The 20,725-nt window shown below is 39.5% G+C and overlaps 1 protein-coding gene across 3 annotated transcripts in view; it reads left to right on the top strand.

Annotated features, from left to right (window-relative positions):
• Positions 1 to 20,725, top strand: part of SPESP1 (sperm equatorial segment protein 1) — a 65,750-nt gene that overhangs the window by 28,152 nt on the left and 16,873 nt on the right. The window contains exon 1 of one of the 3 annotated variants that reach the window (XR_009264021.1): positions 3,079 to 4,284. The exons of 1 other annotated variant lie outside the window; for it this stretch is intronic. Coding sequence is in view for 1 of the 2 variants with exons in the window: in XM_058737252.1 (XP_058593235.1) it covers positions 3,799 to 3,859 (61 nt within the window). In the remaining variant the exon portion in view is untranslated. Of the gene's footprint in view, positions 1 to 3,078; positions 4,285 to 20,725 lie in introns of those variants that run through there. One more of the 3 variants, XM_058737252.1, reaches the window with a different exon arrangement.

The raw sequence follows: 20,725 nt of genomic DNA, 5'->3' as shown, positions 1-20,725 counted from the left end.
TTATGTTAGTATATCTTTATGGGCACCAACAAGGTGCTGTGTGTGATAGAGAAGCATAGGAATCATGATAAAGCGGAGATACAATACATCCCTGAGAAAAAAAAATCATATAATAGTAAATGATATTTAACTTAATACTGTGTGATTAAGTTTCAGAACAGTCCACAGACAGAGTCCAGAGGTGAAACAGAGATACAGGCAAAATACTATTTTTGTTTTGTTGTTGTTAGTGAATTAGTCACCTTAAAAATATTTCAGTTAATCAGTAGGAGAAAGTACGAGGCATAAGATATCCATTACTTTTGCTACTGTTTCTCTTCTAAGCTTCTAGATTTTGTAAAAAGTTTTCATTTTTAATTACATGAGGAATTAATATATAATACACTCTTCTTTGGAAAAATTCAAGGGATAAGGAAAAAATTAGAGTAAAGAGAAAAATTCTCCCTTCAAAATCTCTTCTTTCCACCCAATCTCATTCCTTTTCCTAGAAGCAAGCACTGTTATCAGCTTGCTGTGTTTTCTTCCAGAAAGATTTCTGGAGTATTCATGTAAATATTTAACTTTGCTATGATTTCACATAAATTGATATGTATTTTTCTGCACTTTAAAAGATATTCAATACCCTATTTTGGATATTTTCCTATGTTAGTACATAGATCATAAAGTACACAGAGTTAAAAGTCATTCTTGGTCACTAAAATTCCACCGTAAGGATATCCTTTGGCTACTTCACCAGGTCCATTTGGGGGTTTTTTTGTTTTTTTAAGCTTATTTACTTAAGTAATCTCTATAGCCAACATGTGGCTTGAACCCACAACCCCAAGACCAAGAGTTGAACGCTCTTCCAACTAAGCCATCCAGGTGCCCTTCAACACGTCCATTTGGATGATCCATGAGAGCCGCTAAGGTGTTACCGGATTTATATAAACACACAAAAAAGCAAAAAACAACCCAACCCTGGGTCTAACAAACTGACATCGTATTTGAACCTCTCACTTACAGCCTTTCACGCAAATTTGGGAGAACAAATCTCTGCAACCACCAAAACCTATCAGGGAGGTTCTGTCTGCAAACCGCAGTCTGTGTTGGGGTGATACCCCCAATCTATAGTTTATGCTCCCCTGTCCTCAGTTTCCTTGGCTTTTGATATCCAAAGGCAAGCATGTCCAATAAAAATACAAACAAAACAGATGAACAGAAACAAAACTTTCCACCTAAGCACCCGCTCCTATAAAGGTGGTTTAACTTTCAACCACATCATGAATTGAAAAACAAAATCCAGCCCCTCTTTTGACTTGTCTGTTCAAGATTCTAGCTGTCTTTCACTGAGGCTCATGCATTAAGGTGGAATGAAAGGTAGTGGGGCAAGGAAGCCCAGGGAGGGTGGGACCTCAATTAATAACTCAAATATAATCCACTCCAATGGGAACATTTCCCCCAAATTAGATATAATTTATGAACCCCATTTTAATAGTTGCCCAGTATTCTAACAGTATTTTAGAATGTTCTTTTATAAACAAAATGTACCATTCTCTTATATTTTTTTATTATATTATAGATAATGATCCATTACGGCTATCTTGGGACATATCCCCCTCTGAATTTATGTTATATAACTTATAAAATAGTATTTATAGTACGTTAAGGGTTGTTACATATTCCAAATTGCTTTCCAAGTAGTTGTAATCATTTGATTCTAGAAGGCTTCTAAGACACTGGTAGAGCACATCCAAGACTCCCCCACCAACCTTGAAAAAGTTGTCTGGACTAGCTGTCCCTATTTCCTTGGCTCTTGGTCATTCCTCAACTCACACGGTCTGGATTCTGCATAAACCACTCCACTGACACTGCTTCTGCCAAGGATCCTGTTGCTAAATGGAAGTTCTCAGAAGCATGTGACAGCCTTAGACTCTCCCCCTCCAATGAAGCTTTCATTCTCTCCTGGTTTTCCTCTCCCCACTTTCAGTCTTCTTTGCAGGTCCCTCCTCCTCTTGCTAGCCTGCCATGTTTCCTAGGATCTGACTTAGGCCCAGTGGCCTTCAACTCTGAAAGCTCTCCTCAGGCAATCTCACACTTCTCCTCTTCTAGATTCTGACGCCTCCTACACCTCCCTCTTCACCTCAGCTCTCTCTGGGGCCCTGCATCCATCTGCTCACTGGACAGGCCCCGCCAGTAGTAGTTCCAAGCCCATCTCAACAGAACAATGTTGAAACTAAACTTCTCTTTCTCCACCGCCCCTCCCAAACTCCTGTATTCCCCATCTCACACCACATGCCAGGGGCTCCAGCCAGAAACGTGAGCATGATCTCCTCCCTCAGTCCTCACATTCAGACAATTTCCCAGTTTTGTCGATTCTAATTAAATGTCTCTCAACTCTGTCCACAGGCCCCATTGTCCTCTGCCAGTATGAGTCCAGGTCTCCATCAATCCATGCCAGGATTTCTGGAACAGCCTTCTCACTTGGCTCCCTGCCTCTCAGTCTTGCTTCCTTCCTGCCAACCCATTCCTGACATTGCAAGGAGAGCTTTCTGAAATGCAAATCTAATTATACCTTTCCCAGCTCTGAACCTTGCAGTATTTCCCCATTGCCTCAGAATAAAACCCAGGCCCTTTGTTTCCTGAAGCAGAGATATGGGTGCCTATGGATTTTTTAAATTACCATATGGTAAACTTATTCTTGGTGGTGTACAGTTCTAAGAATTTTAAGTTTTGTTTATTTATTCTTGAGAGAGAGACAGAGAGTGTGAGTGGGGGGTGAGCACAGAGAGAGGGAGAGAGAGAGAATCCCAAGCAGGCTCTGCGCTGTCAGCACCAAGCCCTATGCGGGGCTCGAACTCACACATGTGAGATCATGACCTGAGCCGAAACCAAGAGTCGGACTCTTAACGGACTGAGCCACCCAGGTGCCCCAACAGTTCTAAGAATTTTAACACACGTATAGAATCTGAGGCCACCACAACTCTCCATCACTCCTATTCTCTCATACATACTCTTTTATAGTCACGCTCTCCCCATTCCTAACCCCAGACAACCCACCCATCTATTCGCCATAGCTTGTTTCCATAGTTTGTCTTTTCAAAAAAAAAAAAAAAACGGGGGGGGGGCCGTCTTTTGAACAAAACAAACCCAAGCCCCTTAAAGTGGCTTTAATGACTACCTAGCTCTCCTCTCTCACTTCCAACATCTGCTCCCTTCCAATCGCTGCAATTAGACGGACGATTTCCCGTTTTCTGGGAGTGGGAGCGCCCAGCTTTCTTCACGTGGGGGGACCTCCTCCCCGCCCTTTTGGGTTGGGGGGGGGGCTCCTCTGTGCCCACAGTGCCTAGTGCTTCCCCCACTACAGCACTTCCACGCGGCTGCGACTGCCAGGCTACTTGTCCATGTCTTCCATCACATAGCTCCCTCCAGGCACCGCCACACGCCCAGCTTCCACCGGCCGGCCGAGCTCTGCCACATCCCAGCCCTCATAGCTCCAGAAGTCGCCCGGGCGTCAAGACATTCGGAGCCGGCGCCTGCCACGGAGCTTGGAAGCCAAAGCGAGCATGCGCACCGGGGCGGGGCGGAACGTTGTGGCCCAGTCTCCTGCGCGCTGCTCCAGGAAGGGGCGGGCCTCGGCCACTCGCGCTCCCCTCCCCCAAGCCCTCGCTGCGCCTGCGCGCTGGGGACAACCGTTGCAGGGCGCCCACGGCCCTGAGGAGGGACTGTCGCGGCTGACACCCTCTCTTTTCGGCCCTGAGGTACCCGGCCTGGTGGCCCAGGACGTTCCCGTCGCATGGCGGAGTGCTGCGGACGGTGCCCATGAAGTCCTTAGTCCTAGTTGTGCTGTTGCTATGGCTTTCATCCGTGCCTGCCTTTCCGAGTGAGTGACCGACCTGCGGCGGCAGCGACCCAGGGGACAGTCCTGGGGGAAGCTCCCTGTTCCGGGGTCCGCCGGAGACCCGGTCCTGCACTCTTCCCACACCTCACTGCCCGGGGTCCTGGCCTCCGTTGTGGAGGTGTATCCCTCTCCTACTCGCGCCTTCCTCCGCCGCGACCTCCGCGCCGCCGGTAGCGATGCAGCGGGTCCCAGGCGTCACCCGGGATGCGCCGGGCTGGGCACACTGGGCTGGCGGGTGTGACCTCCTCGCCCTTGGCGGACACATTCCTTGACATTAACCTCGTTCCCCTTGGCCAGAGTCGCTGCGTGTGAGAGAAAGCGGGGGTCTGCAAACTGCTGCCCGTGGGGCCAAGGGGGCCTGTTTTTGTAAGGTTGGCTGGCCAAGAATGGCTTTTACGTTTTTAAAGGTGAATATGAGATATACTCTCTCCTGACTTGTGGAAAACTATGAAATTCCAGTGGCATTGTTGATAAAGTTTTATTGGAACACAGCCATGCGCATTCCTTTATTAATTGGCCATGGCTGCTTTACCGCATTAACAGCAGAGTTAAGTAGTTGCCACAGAGACGGGATGGCGTGCAAAGCCTAAAATATTTACTTCGGGCCCTTTACAGAAAAAGTTTGACCCCTGTGGTGAAACACGGAGAGCAGGTGGATTGTGGTGGCTGTCTAGGACACTCTGTGTCCCCCTATGCCCCCCAACAGTGGATCCTCCAGTGCACAGGATTCAAAACCTCCGTTGAGCAGAATTCTAACTTATGACTTGTTCCTGCCCCTCCCCAATTGCTGAAAACTAGTAAGATCAAGATCAGACGTGCTAAGACTACTATGTTGACGAGGACACCTTGAAATATTTAAGTGCATGTCTGATATTCCAGATATAACTGTGAGGCTCATCCATCTAGTTTAGCTGTAGTTCATTGTAACTTTTATTAATGTTGGGGTTGACCTACCCAAGTAAATAAATAAAGTTTAACAGGTAGGTGTGAAAAAAGTACTAAGGAGCATGCCAGTTATGAAGAACTCTATTTCAGAATTGTTAAAAGGTCTTAGTAAAAAATTAGATTTAAGAAGTGAAAATACAACACAACCTAAATCGTGAATACTGGTGAGAAAAGTTCTGGATAAAGTGCCGTATACCAAAGTCATCCCTTTAAGTACTAGCATTTATGATTGTTAGCTATTTTGAACAAAGATCTTTTGTAAAAATTTTCTTCTTTGCCATAAAGGAACAATATGCTGCAGATGATGATATCTTTTCGTGATGTCTGATGGTCATTACTAACATCAGTTATTGCATTTTGGTAGCCATAGATCAGTAAGTCGCAACTGACTGACATGTATGGAGACTTTAATTGAAGTGACGTTAACATTGTCACACACCACACTCTGCGATTGCTGGATCCTTAACTCAGTGCAGTCTCCTGCTTAACTGCATCATTTCATGGCTTGTTCTTTTTTGTATGTGTGCCCTCTTCCCTAAGCTTTCGTAGAGCTCGCAGGAAATGAAAAGAAAAAAGAGTGGTATTGTGTTGAAGATACGGATGACACAAGACATAAGGAAAATATATACAGATCACAGAGGATATCTTGGAAAATGTAATTGACTTCTTTTCCACAGATTGGATTAAGGGATATGCACAGCAACGTTTACATGGCTACTTTCTCTGTCTCTCTCATTCTCTTTCTCCTGGTAATTTTAATTCTGTTTATTTATTTTTTGGAGTAAGTACACCAAAAGAAACCAGGCTTATCCTTGTGTTTGGTTTAAATCCAATTTGTATTTTTTATTTTATATGGCCGCTATTCCAACATTTGTGGGTGAGAGTCATATAAAAAATGCTGTCATGCCAAAGAAAAGTCACATAGATTTTTATAATGAAAAGTACAGTTTTGCCTTTTTTTTCAAGAATACTAAGACAGTTTTGAGGTCATCTTACACAAATATCATAGGTATTTTATGAAGTAATTACATTTTTTTGAAAACCTCAGTACTTCTTTTAACTGTCCATACCTTTCTAATGTGCCCAACCCAAGTTTAGCTAGTACCAGTTTAATCCAAGTTCAGTTTGACATGAGTGAGGCTTGGATTCTTCCACATGCATACACCTCCTGATGGTGCATGCATCACCTTTGTACCATATACTTAAATTTGTATACACTCAATTAATTTTCTTGTATCTGATTTTTCCATAGTTTTAGTTTTAAATATTACCACATTTAAAAATCATACCCCTTTCATGTGTTGGTGGTGTATAACTTGCTTTACTTCTTAATGAGAGTTCTGGTTGCTTTAAAAGAAAATTATAACTTCGAAAGTATCTATAGTTATATATTTAAATATTATTAAAATAAATTATACAATTTGCCTTTTATAATTTTAAGTCACCAAATATTCATAAGCCTGAAGCTACAAACACAAGAATGTGAAAAAGTAGCTTTTGGGCTCTTTTTCTTTTTTTTTTTTTTTTTTTAAGTTTATTTATTTTGAGAGAGAGGGTGGTCATGTGTGCTCACACATGTGAGCAGGGGAGGGGGAGAGAGAAAAGAAGAAAGAATCCCAAGCAGTCTCCCAGCTATCAGCGGAGAGCCCCACGTGAGCCTTGATCACATGACCTGAGCCAAAATCAAGAGTCAGACTCCTAACCAATTGAGCCATGCAGGCTCTTTTTTATATCTTATAATTAAATTGTTTTTTTTTTTTTTCCCTGGTTATCTCTTTGGATCGATCAGCAAAAGTAGAGTTATTGATATAGGATTGTTTCAAGCTAGGATCAGAAAACCTCTTAACTTGCTTCTCTAGATTGGTGTTTAAAAAAGGCTAAATATATAAGTTTTTTGGCATCTATCTTTGTCCCTAGGAAGGCCTTTGTCCTAATAGACCACAGAAGGCAAAGGAAGTAGTAAAGCAGCAAACAGCAATAATAATTGTTGAAATGTATTGGCAAATAAATTCAAAAGAAAAGCAGATTCCTTTTATTTATTTCAAGTACAATCAGAAGATCAAATTCACTTGGTTCTGGTGCTGCAAGTTCACTTTACACTGTTTCAAGGCCCAAGGCTATGGCTCTGGGAGGGTCTCTCAAACCTGTACATGCAATGTTGTAACATACCTCATTAATGTTTATGAGGAGCATGTTATCTAATATGGAATGTCCAGAGGGGAGGCGTAACAGTAGTTGCATTAGGCTGTCCTTCGATGTTTTATCAGAAAAAAGTCCTGTCTGTCTGTTCTTTTGAGCTGTTTTTTGTGTTGTTTTGGTAGGATCTCATGTGTTTTTAAAGACTTCCTGTTTTCTCTTATTAGCTGGTTGTCCCAAGACCACTTTTTATCTTCCCTTCTTTCAGTGGGATTGACCATCCTTCTGAGGAGACATAGGACATAGTATTAGAGACTAAAGTACCTGGGATACATATCGGACTTACATGATGGGGTGATATTGTTATTTACATCATTTTATTGAACAGAACTAGAAGAGATATATTTCAAAGTCATCAGTTTGTTTTGGTTCCAATTAAAATTTAACATTACTCCTGGGATAACTTTCTGATTTTTAACCTTTTACCTGAATTAAATTTGTATCCCTTTTAAAAAATGTAATTTGGGATGCCTGGCTGGCTCAGTTGGTAGAATATGTGACTCTTCAAAAAAAAATTTTTTTTAACGTTTATTTCTTTTAACAGAGAAAGAGCATGCACGGGGGAGGGGCAGAGAGAGAGGGAGACAGAATCTGAAGCAGGCTCCAGGCTCTGAGCTGTCAGCACAGAGCCCAGTGTGGGGCTCAAACTCACAGACTGCAAGATCATGACCTGAGCCGAGTCAGACACTCAACTAACTGACTGAGCCACCCAGGTGCCCCAAGAATATGTGACTCTTGATGTCAGGGTTGTGAGTTCAAGCCCCATGTTGGGTGTAGGGATTACTTAAAAATGTGTGTGTGTACATAAATATATGACACTTTTTTGGTTATGTGTTGCAGAATAAAGTAACACCCCCCAAATTTATTATTTCTCATGAGTCTATGGGTTGACTGGGCTCAGCAGGACAGTTCTGCCTCATAAGGTGGAGTTGAGGTCAGTCATTCAGCTGTATTCAGCTGGAAGCTCAAGTGGGATGAGAACATCCAACATGGCTTCTTATCTTCCAAGGTCTTTCTCTACATGATTTCTTATCTTTCAGTAGTCTAGCCCAAATGTCTTTCTACCACGGCAGCTTGCTTCTAAAAGGGAGTTTTACAGGACCCCAGTATGTAAGTTCTTATCAAGCTTAAGCTGTGTCAGACTCACTAATGTCTCTATAGGCCAAGATAGTCACATTGGGCAAGCCCATATTCATTATGGGAAAACACTAACCAAGAACATAAATACCAAGAAGTGCAAAGCCCAAAGTTACAGTTCTTTTTTCTCCCCCAGCCTTATTGAGGTGTAACCGAGAAAACTAATATATTTAAAGTATACCATGTGATGATTTGATATATGTCTATACTGTGAAAGGATTCCCACTATTGAGTTAATTAGTGCATCACCTTACATAATTACCTTTTTGTGTATATATCAACCATAGTCCCCATGTTATATATGTTATACATTATTGCTTCTCGGCCTTTTGGCTAAGATCAAGTGTATATATGTTATACATTAGATCCTCAGGCCTTACTCATTTTATAACTGCAAGTTTGTACCCTTTTACCAGACTCTCTCTCTATTTCCTCCACCCCCAACCCTAAAGTTATATTTCTTTAACTGGAACACTTAATTCATGGGAACATAATTGTTCATTTTACCTGTCAGCAAAAATTTAAATGTGAATACAAATTATGGGAAAACTGCTGGATGAATAACAAGATAGAATGTTTCTCTTTGTGACCATTCTTTGAGTGTACCCCCCTAATGAAGCACAGTTATTAGAACTTTGATTTGAGTTGGAAGTACTTCATCTTTGTGATTTAAGTTCATTTTAATTTGAAGGTGTTGGTGTGTTAGCTGGCAGTTCTTATGTGATGAAATATTTCAGATATTAATTCTTATTTGCAGCACTTCTGTAGAATAAGGGAAGTCTATTTGTGAACCCACTTAATGACATGGATGGAAAATAGAAAGAAATTGTTCTCCAAAGTTAAGGACATTCAACCAGAGTCTGGTCCACCTATACATGATTCCTTGCTTGGGTCTATATTAAGCTTTATATACATGAGTTCCTTATCAATAAAACCATTCCGTTTTTCATTCTTGTGGTAATAAAAATCCTAGTTATATTTGAACCTTTAAAAAAATGGGCATCCATGATTCTTAGTTAAATTTTGAGTGTGATCACCAGTTTCCCTATCGAGGTTACAGGCCATGGGCAAAGTAAAAACATGTGAGTCCTGGGGCGCCTGGGTGGCGCAGTCGGTTAAGCGTCCGACTTCAGCCAGGTCACGATCTCGCGGTCTGTGAGTTCGAGCCCCGCGTCAGGCTCTGGGCTGATGGCTCGGAGCCTGGAGCCTGTTTCCGATTCTGTGTCTCCCTCTCTCTCTGCCCCTCCCCCGTTCATGCTCTGTCTCTCTCTGTCCCAAAAAATAAATAAAAAACGTTGAAAAAAAAAATTAAAAAAAAAAAAAACAAAAAACAAAAAAAACATGTGAGTCCTTAAAGCACAAGGACCAGAGGTATTCCATTGAACTTTAACTTCTTTGTCTTTGTATGAAAGTTAAAAAGTTTACTGAGTTTCCCCCAATTATAAGGAACATTTTACTACTACCTTACCAGGTATGTATTCTTATACCAAACCACACATTTAAAAATTAACAGTATTTTTGGGCTTTAAAGCCTTCGTTTTTTAGGGGCACCTCGGTGGCTCAGTCAGTTGAGCTTCCAACTCTTGAGTTTGATTCAGGTCATGATCCCCGGGTCGTAGGATAGAGCCCTGCAGCGGGCTCTGTCCCGAGCATGCCACCTGCTCAAGATTCTCTCTTCCTTTCTCTAGCCCCCCACCACTTTTCCTCTCCAACACTACTCCTCCCCCCTTCTGCTCCTCTCCCCCATTCGTATGCTCTTTCTCTCTCTCTCTCTCTCTTTCCCTAAAATTAAAAAAAAAAAAAAGCCTTTGTTTTTTAAACATAAGTTGTATATTACATGGTCAGATAGCACCCATCTTATATTGAGAGATACAGATTTTTTTTTTTAGAATTCCATCTGACTTAAGGTGTTTTTGAGTGTATTTCTTTGTATAACCTACGTATTACATTATGCATATATAACTTATCACGGTCTATTGGTATCAACATTTTACCAGTTTGAATGAAATGTCAAAACCTTACCTCCCTGGGGCACCTGGGTGGCTCAGTTAAGCATGTGACTTCAGCTCAGGTCTGATCTCACGGTTTGTGGGTTCGAGCTCACATTGGGCTCTGTGCTGACAACTCAGAGCCTGGAGCCTGCTTCGGATTCTGTGTCTCATTCTCTCTTTGCCCCTCCCCCATTTGTGCTCTGTCTCTCAAAAGTAAATAAATGTTAAAAAAAATTTTTTTTTTTTTAATTTTTTTTTCAACGTTTTTTATTTATTTTTGGGACAGACAGAGACAGAGCATGAACGGGGGAGGGGCAGAGAGAGAGGGAGACACAGAATCGGAAACAGGCTCCAGGCTCTGAGCCATCAGCCCAGAGCCTGATGCGGGGCTCGAACTCACGGACCGCGAGATCGTGACCTGGCTGAAGTCGGACGCTTAACCGACTGCGCCACCCAGGCGCCCCATAAAAAAAATTTTTTTAAACAAAACCTTACCTCCCTTTATGTCCTTTACCTCTCCCATTTGCAGTATAATTGCCTAATTGCGTTAAATATTTCCTCTACATACAGTGAGAACCAGAGTATTGCAAATTTTGCTTCAGCTATCAAATGTAATTTGGAAAACTCAAGAGAAAGAAACTTGCATTTACTCAGGCTTTTACTCATGCTTTTGCTCTTCCTTTTGTTCTTTCTCCCTTCTCAGTGTTCCAATATTCCTTCTTTTATCAGTTTCTTTCTATTGAACAAACCTCATTTAGCCATTCTTTTAGGGTAGGTCTTTTGGACAGCAACTTCTTTCAATTGTCCTTCATCTGAGAGGTATTGATCATTCTTTCATTCCTGAGGGATATTTTCCCTTGATAGAGAATTCCAGGTTGACAGTTTTGGGTTTTTTTGTTGTTTTTTTTTTAACTCTTGACAAATATTGCTGATCTCCATGGTTTCTCATAAGAATTCCAGTTGTCATTCAGATTGTTTTTCCACTATAGATAAGGTGTTATTTCTTTTTTTTTTTCTTTGTCTTTAGTTTTCAGAAGTTTGACCATATGTCTTAGCATGGATTTCTTTTGGTTTATTTTGTTTGAAGTTCACTTAGCTTTTTGAATCTATAAGTTCATGTCTTTTGCCAAACTTGGAGTTTTTTCCAGTTATTATTAATATGTCTTTGATTACTTTTCCAGACTCAACCTCTTTCTTCTTGGATGACTTGAATGTTCGAAGACTTAGATGACATGAATGTTAGGCCTTTTCGTTACAGTCTCACAAGTCTCTGAGGCTCTGTTCATTTTTTTTGTTTCCAGTCCATTTTCTATTTTTCACATTAGGTATTTCCCATTGTTCTGTCTTCCAGTTCACTGATTCTTTCCTCTGTCCCCTCCATTCTGTTGTGAGCCTATCCATGAAGGTTTTTTTCATTTTAGTCTTTGTGTTTTTCAGTTCAAAACTTTCAGTTTGGTTCTTCTTTATATATTCTGTTTCTTTGCTGAGATTTTCTTGTTCTTTGCTGAGACTTTCTATTATTCATTTGTGTCAAGCATGTGCATGATGGCTTGTAGCATTTTTAGGATAGCTGCTTTTAAATCCCTGTCAGATGATTCTAACATCTGTGTCATCTTCGTGCTGGCTTCTTTTGCTGCCTTTGCTCATTCAAATGGAGATTTTCTTGGTTCTTGTTGTGACCAGTGTCTTTTGATTAAAACCTGGATATTTTTGGTATTATGTTGTAAGACTCTAGATCTTGTTTATATCTTCTGTTACAGATTGACTGAATTAGAGATTTAACTGATTTATAGATTTAAATGAATGTTGCCTTGTTACCACATGGTGAAGATGAAGGTCCCAGCTGCTCCTCAGCCTTCTCTACCGGAAGAGAAGGTATTAATTCATACCTGGTAGCAGCACTTATATGAGATAAAGGCAGAGAGGTTGGAGCACCTTACTGAAGCCTGCCTGATGAGGGTAAAAGTCTGGGTTCTCCACTCAGCCTTTGCTACTGGCCATAGGGCTATAAAGTTTTCTATGGTGTTTGGCTGGAATAGGATGGTTATTGCCTAAAAGCTTTCTGTCTTGCTAGGCTACCGTTCTACTTGTCCTTTGGCTATAGAGAGCAGTCTTCTCTAGGAAAATTTTTTGTCTGCATCCATTGGTGTTTCTCAGTTGCCAGCTTCTCCAGTCTCTAGTTTGAGGTGTGTGGGGGCAAAAAGAAAACCCAGGGAACTCACTGCTGTGTCATTCCTTAGGTCTTGAAGTTCCTAGTTAGTCTGTCTTCTCTCTGCCTTTCAGATTACTTGTTTTGTATATGGTATCCAGGGTTTTTAACTCTACTTAGTGGGAAGAATGGAGGAAAAGTGCATGCTATCTTTTTGGAAGTGAAAGTCCAGATACATTGTTTTAAAACATTTTATTTGGGACTTAGTGGAAGAGACCATGTGTTTTACAAATAAGCAAGAATACCTAAGTAGAGCATACATGGGAATTATGTGATAACCTGATTTTATTTTTAATTTTGGTCAAAATATGTTGGAAGTATGTTTGCAATGCTTTTCTTTATATTATTTCCTAGTTTGTGTATAAAGAAAGTACTAGATATTAGAAAGGAGAGAGGAGTCTTAATAGACCATCAGACATCTAAATTTATATCGAATTTTATCTGACTAGTGATTCATAATACTCTACCTAAATAATTGAGATAGAATGTAAATAAATTCAATATTTTGAGAGTTTGTCTAAAATTCTCCCTTAATTTTTTATTTTTATAGGCAGTTAACCAATGTACATTACTTTATTAGCAACATTCCTTTTAACTTACAGGCAGTTTGATGCCAAACCTCAATGTTTTTCTTCTAAGTCTTTATTTTTTTTTATTTTTATTTTTTTTTAAATTTTTTTTATTTTTTTTGGGACAGAGAGAGACAGAGCATGAACGGGGGAGGGGCAGAGAGAGAGGGAGACACAGAATCGGAAACAGGCTCCAGGCTCTGAGCCATCAGCCCAGAGCCTGACGCGGGGCTCGAACTCACGGACTGCGAGATCGTGACCTGGCTGAAGTCGGACGCTTAACCGACTGCGCCACCCAGGCGCCCCATAAGTCTTTAGAGAAATACATATTATTAATTTAAATGTTAGCTTATACATCCATAATTAAGAATGTCAGGAAATATAATCAAGTTAATGTCAAAATAAAATACAATTCATGTTAAACATTATCAGTGAATTATAACACTTAAAATCTATACATAAAACATTTTAATGGAAGAATTCTGTTGGTCATTATGATTTTATAATATTATAACTAATTTTTAAGACACCAGATATTTTGTTTGTAGCACATTTTAAGTGAAATTGCATATTCACATTATATTTATGTTTTTCAGTACATTTCTCAAAAAGTTTAGGTACATTAGCTTAAATGCAGAAATCCAAATTGTGCATAGGTTTGGATATGCCTTATTTACTTTTGAGTTTTGTATTCTGTGATAGCAATACAATCACCACACAAATGAAGCACATAAAAAAAAATACTTTTTTAAAAAGTAAAGTTTTTTAAAAGAGCTACATTTTACCAATATTCTTCCAGAATTTTAAATTGTAGCATTAAGTAAGAAACTCCCCAAAGAAATATTAAAATTACTTACTTTTATTAGAGCCCGGTATTTTTTTTATCTTTTAAAGTATAAGTTCTCAAATTTGAATTACATGTATATTTTTATTTATTTTGAGAGAGAGAGAGAACACAGGAGGGGCAGAGAGAGAGGGAGAAGGAGAGAATCCCAAGCAGGCTCCACACTGTCAGCACAGAGCCTGACATGAGGCTTGAACCCACAAGGTGAGATCATGACCTGAGCTGAAATCAAGAATCAGATTCCCAACCGACTAAGCCACCCAGGTGCCCGTGAATTACATGTATATTTTTTAAAAATTATATTCCCCCTCCTTTTTTTTTTAACCAAAGGAGGTAGGAGTGGTTTAGTTTTCCTTAAAAAATTTTTTTTAATGTTTATTTATTTTTGAGAGAGAGAGAGCATGAGCAGGGGAGGGGCAGAGAGAGAGGGAGACACACATCTGAAGCAGGCTTCAGGCTCTGAGCTGTCAGCACAGAGCCCAATGTAGGTCTCGAACCCATGAACTGTGAGATCGTGACCTGAGCCGAAGTCAGACACTTATCTCACTGAGCCACCTAGGCGCCCCTAGTTTTCCTTTTTTTTTTTTTTTTTTTAATTTTTTTAATGTTTATTTACTTTTGAGAGACACAGAGACAGAGCTTGAGTGGGGGAGGGGCAGAGAGAGAGGGAGACACAGAGCCTCTAAGGAGGCTCCAGGCTCTGAGCTGTCAGCACAGAGCCAGATGCAGGGCTCGAACCCATGAACCATGAGATCACGACCTGAGCCAAAGTCAGATGCCCAACCGACTGAGCCACCCAGGCGCCCCTAGTTTTCCTTTTTAATTCAGCTTAGAAACTATTGACTCTTTGCCCAAGATTCAGAGTGACATGTTTTTCCTTATTTTTTTTTTAAATTTATTATTTTATTTTATTTTATTTTATTTTATTTTATTTTATTTTATTTTATTTTATTTTATTTTATTGTTCTGAAATTAGTTAACATACAGTATAGTCTTGGCTTCAGGAGTAGAACCCTGTGATTCGTCTCTTACATATGACATGCAGTGCTCATCCCGAAAAGTGCCCTCCTTAATGCCCATTCCCCATTTAATCCACCCCCATTCCCCTATCAACCCTCAGTTCATTCTCTGTATTTAAGTCTCTTATGGTTTGCCTCCCTCTCTGTTTTTATCTTATTTTTCCTTCCCTTCCCCTATGTTCATCTGTTAACTTTTTCAAATTCCACATATAAGTGAAATCATATGATACCTGTCTTTCTCTGAGTGACTTATTTCACTTAGCATAATACCTTCCAGTTCCATCCATGTTGTTGCAAATGGCAAGATTTCATTCTTTTTCATAACCAAGTAGTATTCCATTGTATATATACATATACCACATTTTCTTACTGCATTCATCAGTTGATGGACATTTGGGCTCGTTCCATAATTTGGCTATTGTTGATAGGGCTACTATAAATGTTGGGGTGTATGTGCCCCTTCAAATCAGCATTTTTGTATCCTTTGGCTAAATATCTAGTAGTGCAATTGCTGGGTCATAGGGTAGTTCTAGTTTTAATTTTTTGAGGAACCTCTATACTGTTTTCCAGAGTGGCTGTACCAGTTTGCATTCCTACCAACAGTGCAAGAGCATTCCCATTTCTCCACATCCTCACCAACATGTGTTTCCTGTGTTGTTAATTGTAGGCATTCTGAGGTAGCGTCTCATTGTGGTTTTGATTTGTATCTCCCTGATGATGAGTGATGTTGAGCATCTTTTCATGTGTCTGTTTGCCATCTGGATGTCTTCTTTGGAAAAGTGTCTATCATATCCTCCGCCCGTTTCTTCACTGGATTGTTTTTTGGGTGTTGAGTTTGGTAAGTTCTTTATAGATTTTAGATACTAACTCTTTATCTGATACGTCATTTGCAAATACCTTCTCCCATTCTGTTGGTTGCCTTCAGTTTTGTTGATTCTTTCCTTCACTGTGCAGAAGCTTTTTGTCTTGATGAGGTCCCAATAGTTCAGTTTTGCTTTTATTTCCCTTGCCTCTGGGGACATGTCAAGTAAGTAGTTGCTGTGACTGAGGTCAAGGAGATTGCTGCCTGTTTTCTCCTGTAGGATTTTGATGGTTTCCTGTCTCACATTTAGGTCTCTCATCCATTTTGAATTTATTTTTATGTATGGTGTAAGAAAGTGGTTCAGTTTCATTCTTTTGCATGTTGCTGTCCAGTTTTCGCAGCACCATTTGCTAAAGAGACTGTCTTCTCCATTGGATACTTTTTCCTGCTTTGTCAAAGATTAGTTGGCCATATATTTGTGGGTCCATTTCTGAGTTCTCTGTTCTGTACTGTTGAGCTATGTGCCTGTTTTTTGTGCCAATACCATACTGTCTTGGTGATTATACCTTTGTAATATAGGTTAAAGTGTGGGATTGTGATGCCTCCAGCTTTGGTTTTCTTTTTTCAACGTTACTTTGGCTATTCAGGGTCTTTTGTGGTTGCATACAAATGTTAGGATTGTTTTCTTGAGCTCTGTAAAGAATGCTGGTGCTATTTTGATAGGGATTGCATTGGGTAGATTGCTTTGGGTAATATTGACATTATTAACAATGTTCTTCCAATCCATGAGCTTGGAATGTTTCTCAATTTCTTTGTGTCTTCTTCAGTTTCTTTCATAAGCTTTCTAAGTTTCAGCATACAGATCTTTTACCTCTTTGGTTAGGTTTATTCCTAGGTGTTTTATGCTAGGTTTTTGGTGCAATCGTAAATGGGATCAATTCCTTGATATCTCTTTCTGTTGCTTCATTATTGGTGTATAAAAATGCAACTGATTTCTGTACATTGATTTTATATCCTGTTACTTTGCTGAATTTGCGTATTAGCTCTAGCAGTTTTTTTGTCGAGTCTTTTGGTTTTCCATGTAGAGTATCATGTCTTCTGCAAAAGGTGAAAGTTTGATTTATTTGCCAGTTTGGGTGCCTTTTATTTCATTTTGTTGTCTGATTGCTGAGGCTAGGACTTCTAATACTGTATTAAACAACAGTGGTGAGAGTGGACATCCCTGTCGTGTTCCTGATCTCAGGGGTAAAGCTCTCAGTTTTTCCCCATTGATGATGATATTAGCTGTGAGTCTTTCATAAATGGCTTTTATGATGTTAAAGTATTTTCCTTCTATTCCAACTTTCTTGAGGGTTTTTGTTTTTTTTTTAAGAAAGGATGCTGTATTTTGTCAAACGCGTTTTCTGTATCTGTTGACAGGATCATATGGTTCTTATCCTTTCTTCTATTAATGTGATGTATCATGATTGACTTGTGAATATTGAACCAGCCCTGCAGCCCAGTAATGAATCCCACTTGATCATGGTGAATAACTCTTTTAAGGTACTGTTGGATTAGATTTGCTAGTATCTTGTTGAGAAGTTTTTACATCCATGTTCATCAGGGATATTAGCCAGTAATTCTTCTTTTTAGAGAGGTCTTTGCCTGGTTTTGGAATCAAGGTAATGCTAGCTTCATAGAATGAGTCTGGAAGCTTTCCTTGCATTTCAATGTTTTGGAATAGTTTGAGCAGAATAGGTATTAACTCTGCTTTAAATGTCTGATAGAATTCCCCTGGGAAGCCATCTGGCCCAGGACTCTTAGTTGTTAGGAGATTTTTGATAACTGATTCAATTTCTTTGCTGGTTATGTGTCCATTCAAATTTTCTATTTCTTCCCGTTTGAATTTTGGTAATGTGTGAGTATCTAGGAATTTGTCCATTTCTTCCAGATTGTCCAGTTGGGATATAATTTGTCATAGTATTCTCTAATAATTGTTTGTATTTCTGTGGTGTTGGTTGTGATCTCTCCTCTTTCATTCATGGTTTTATCTATTTGGTTTCTCTTTTCTTTTTGAGAAGTCTGGCTAGGGGGTTATCAGTTTTGTTTATTCTTTCAGAAAATGAGCTCTTAGATTCATTGATCTGTTTTTTTTTTTTTTTTTTTATCTATTTGTGTATTTCTGCTCTAATCTTTATTATTTTCCTTCTTCTGCTGGCTTTGGGCTTTATTTGCTGCTGCTTTTCTAGCTCCTTTAGGCGTACAGTTGGGTTGTGTATTTGGGACCTTTCTTGCTTCTTGAGATAGTCCTGAATTACAATGTATTTCCTCTTAGGATGCCTTTGTTGCATCCTAAAGGGTTTGGACTGTCATGTTTTAATTTTCATTTGCTTCCATGAATTTTTAAATTTCTTCTTTAATTTCCTGATTAACCCATTCATTCTTTAATAAGATGTTCTTAACCTTCAAGTATTTGGGGGCTTTCAATTTTTTTTTCTTGTTGCTGATTTCAAGTTTCCTGGTGTTGTGATCTGAAAATATGCATAGTTATGATCTCAATCTTTTTGTACTTGTTGAGGGCTGTTTTGTGACCCAGTGTGTGATTTGTTTTGGAGAATGTTCCATGTGCACTTGAGAATGTGTATTCTGCTGCTTTAGGATGAAAAGTTCTGAATATATCTGTTAAGTCCATCTGGTCCAATGTGTCATTCAGAGCCGTTGTTTTCCTTATTGATTTTCTGCCTAGGTGATCTGTCCATTGACGTAAGTGGAGTGTTAAAGTCACCTACAATTATAGTATTATTATCACTAAGTTTGCTTATGTTTGTGATCAATTGATTTATATATTTGGGTGTTTTAAGTTGGAGGCATAAATATTTATAATTGTTAGCTCTTCTTGATGGATAGACCCCTTAAATATAATGCCCTTCTTCGTCTCTTGTTACAGTCTTTGTTTTGAAATCTAGTTTGTCTGATGTAAGTATGGCTGCTCTGGCTTTCTTTGACATCCATTAGCATGAGATGGTTCCCCATCCCCTCACTTTCAGTCTGCAGTTGTTCTCAGGTCTAAAATTAATCTCTTGTAGGCAGCATATTGACAGATCTTGTTTTTTTATCCATTCTGATACCCTGTGTCTTTTGATTGGGGCATTTAGTCCATTTACATTCAGAATGATTATTGAAAGATATGGATTTAGTGCCATTGTGTTACCTGTAGGTTTTGCGTTTGTGGTGATGTCTCTGGTCCTTTGTAGTCTTTGCTGCTTTCCACTCACAGAGTCCCCCTTTGGATCTCTTGCATGGCTGGCTTAGTGGTCATGAACTCCTTTAGTTTTTGTTTGGGAAAGCCTTTATCTATCCTTCTATTCTGAATGACAGCCTTGCTGGATAAATGATTCTTGGATGCATGTTTTTCCTATTCAGCACATTGATTATTTCCTACCATTTCCTTGTGGCCTGCCAAGTTTCAGTGGACAGGTCTCCTACTACCCTTATGTGTCTACCCTTGTAGGTTAAGGACTGTTTGTCCCTAGCTGCTTTCAGAATTCTCTTTATCTTTGTATTTTGTCAGTTTCACTATGATATGTTGTGGGGTTTTTGTTTTTGTTTCATTTTTATTTTGAAGGGAGTTCTTTGTACCTCTTGGACTTGAATGCCTATTTCCATCCACATATTAGGAAAGTTCTCAGCTATAATTTGTTCAAATAAACCCTCTTCCCCTTCCTCTAGCTCTTCTTCTGGAACTCCTATGATACGGATATTGTTTCATTTCATGGATTCACTTAGTTCTCCAATTCTCCTCTCATGATCTAGTAATTTCCTTTCCCTCTTGTTTTCAGCTTCATCATTTTCCATGATTTTATCTTCTATTTCACCTATTCTTTCCCCTTCTTCTTCCACCCTTGCTGTCACTGTGTCTAGTTTATTTTGCATCTCAGTTACAACATTTCTTAATTCATCGGGACTAGTTCTTAGGTCTTTGATGTCTATAGCAAGGATTCTCTGGTGCCTTCTATGCTTTTTCAAGCCCAGCTGTTAGTCTTATGACTGTTACTCTAAATTCTTTTTCAGATATATTGTTTATGTGTTTTGAGCAATTCTCTGGCTGTGATTTCTTCTTGAATTTTCTTTTGGGGAGAATTCCTCCATTTTGTCATTTTGGCTAAGTTTCTGTCTTTTGTGTTTTTTAAAAGCTTGTTATGTGACCTGCACCTGAGAGTATTACTATATTAAAAAGTGCTCATACCCTGTCCAGGTCCTGGGACTTCAGGAAGTGTTTTTTGTGTATGTTTCATGCATTCTGTTGTTGAGTTTCAGCTGCTCTATCCCACCTCTGCAGAGCTCTTTACTTGCTTATAGTGGTGGAATGTTTGGAACCTTCAACCCGGTGTGCTTTGATTTGTTTGTTGAAGTAACCCTGGAAAAAGAAAAGGAAAAAAAGTGGAGTGGGGGTGGGGGGAAGCCTGATCCCATAAAAAAAGAAAAATTAAAGGGTAAAAAAGAAGACCAAACAGAATCAAAAAACTGTAAGGCTAAATCCAGAGAAAGAGAAAGGAAAATAAAGAAGAACAAGATAGAGAAAAGGTGGAAAAAGAATAGAATAAAAATGCCTGATCAAAAAAATTATATTTATATATTTATATTTATATTTATAATGTATATAAAATAAGAATTGACCAATAAAAAAAAAACAGGAAGTATGGGCTTGATTCCAAAAGAAAAAAAAAAAAGAGAGAATCTAGAATAATAAGATAAACTAAAATTAAAAAACAAAAACAATTGTCTGTTGGCTGTGCTGGTCTGGAGGAGAGGCTGACTTTGTGTTGGGTCAGTCTTGCTCCAGTAGATAAGCAGTTGCCAGGCACCAAGGGGCAGGGTTTGGTGTAAATTGGTACCACTTCCATTGGGAGCCCACTGTCCTGCTCCCTGAAGTCCCTTCATGTTGGTGTTGAGGAGGAAAATGGTGACACCCAATCTCTCCTCCTCTGACCAGGTGTTGCAAATCATGCCGTTCAGGCAGCCCTCACAGAGTATGGAGGGCAGTCAGCTTGCCCTGTGCCACAGTTCTCCTGTGCCTCTAGGAGCTCAACTGGGATTCAAAATCTGATGTCTTAAATGACCCTGCACTGTGCAGACCCTGTTCTGGAGTAGCACCAC

Source organism: Neofelis nebulosa, chromosome 7 (assembly GCF_028018385.1).
Source record: "Neofelis nebulosa isolate mNeoNeb1 chromosome 7, mNeoNeb1.pri, whole genome shotgun sequence".
In the NCBI taxonomy this organism is placed as follows: domain Eukaryota; kingdom Metazoa; phylum Chordata; class Mammalia; order Carnivora; family Felidae; genus Neofelis; species Neofelis nebulosa.
The sequence above is the reverse complement of the archived record's forward strand: the minus strand, read 5'-3'. Positions and strand labels throughout refer to the sequence as shown.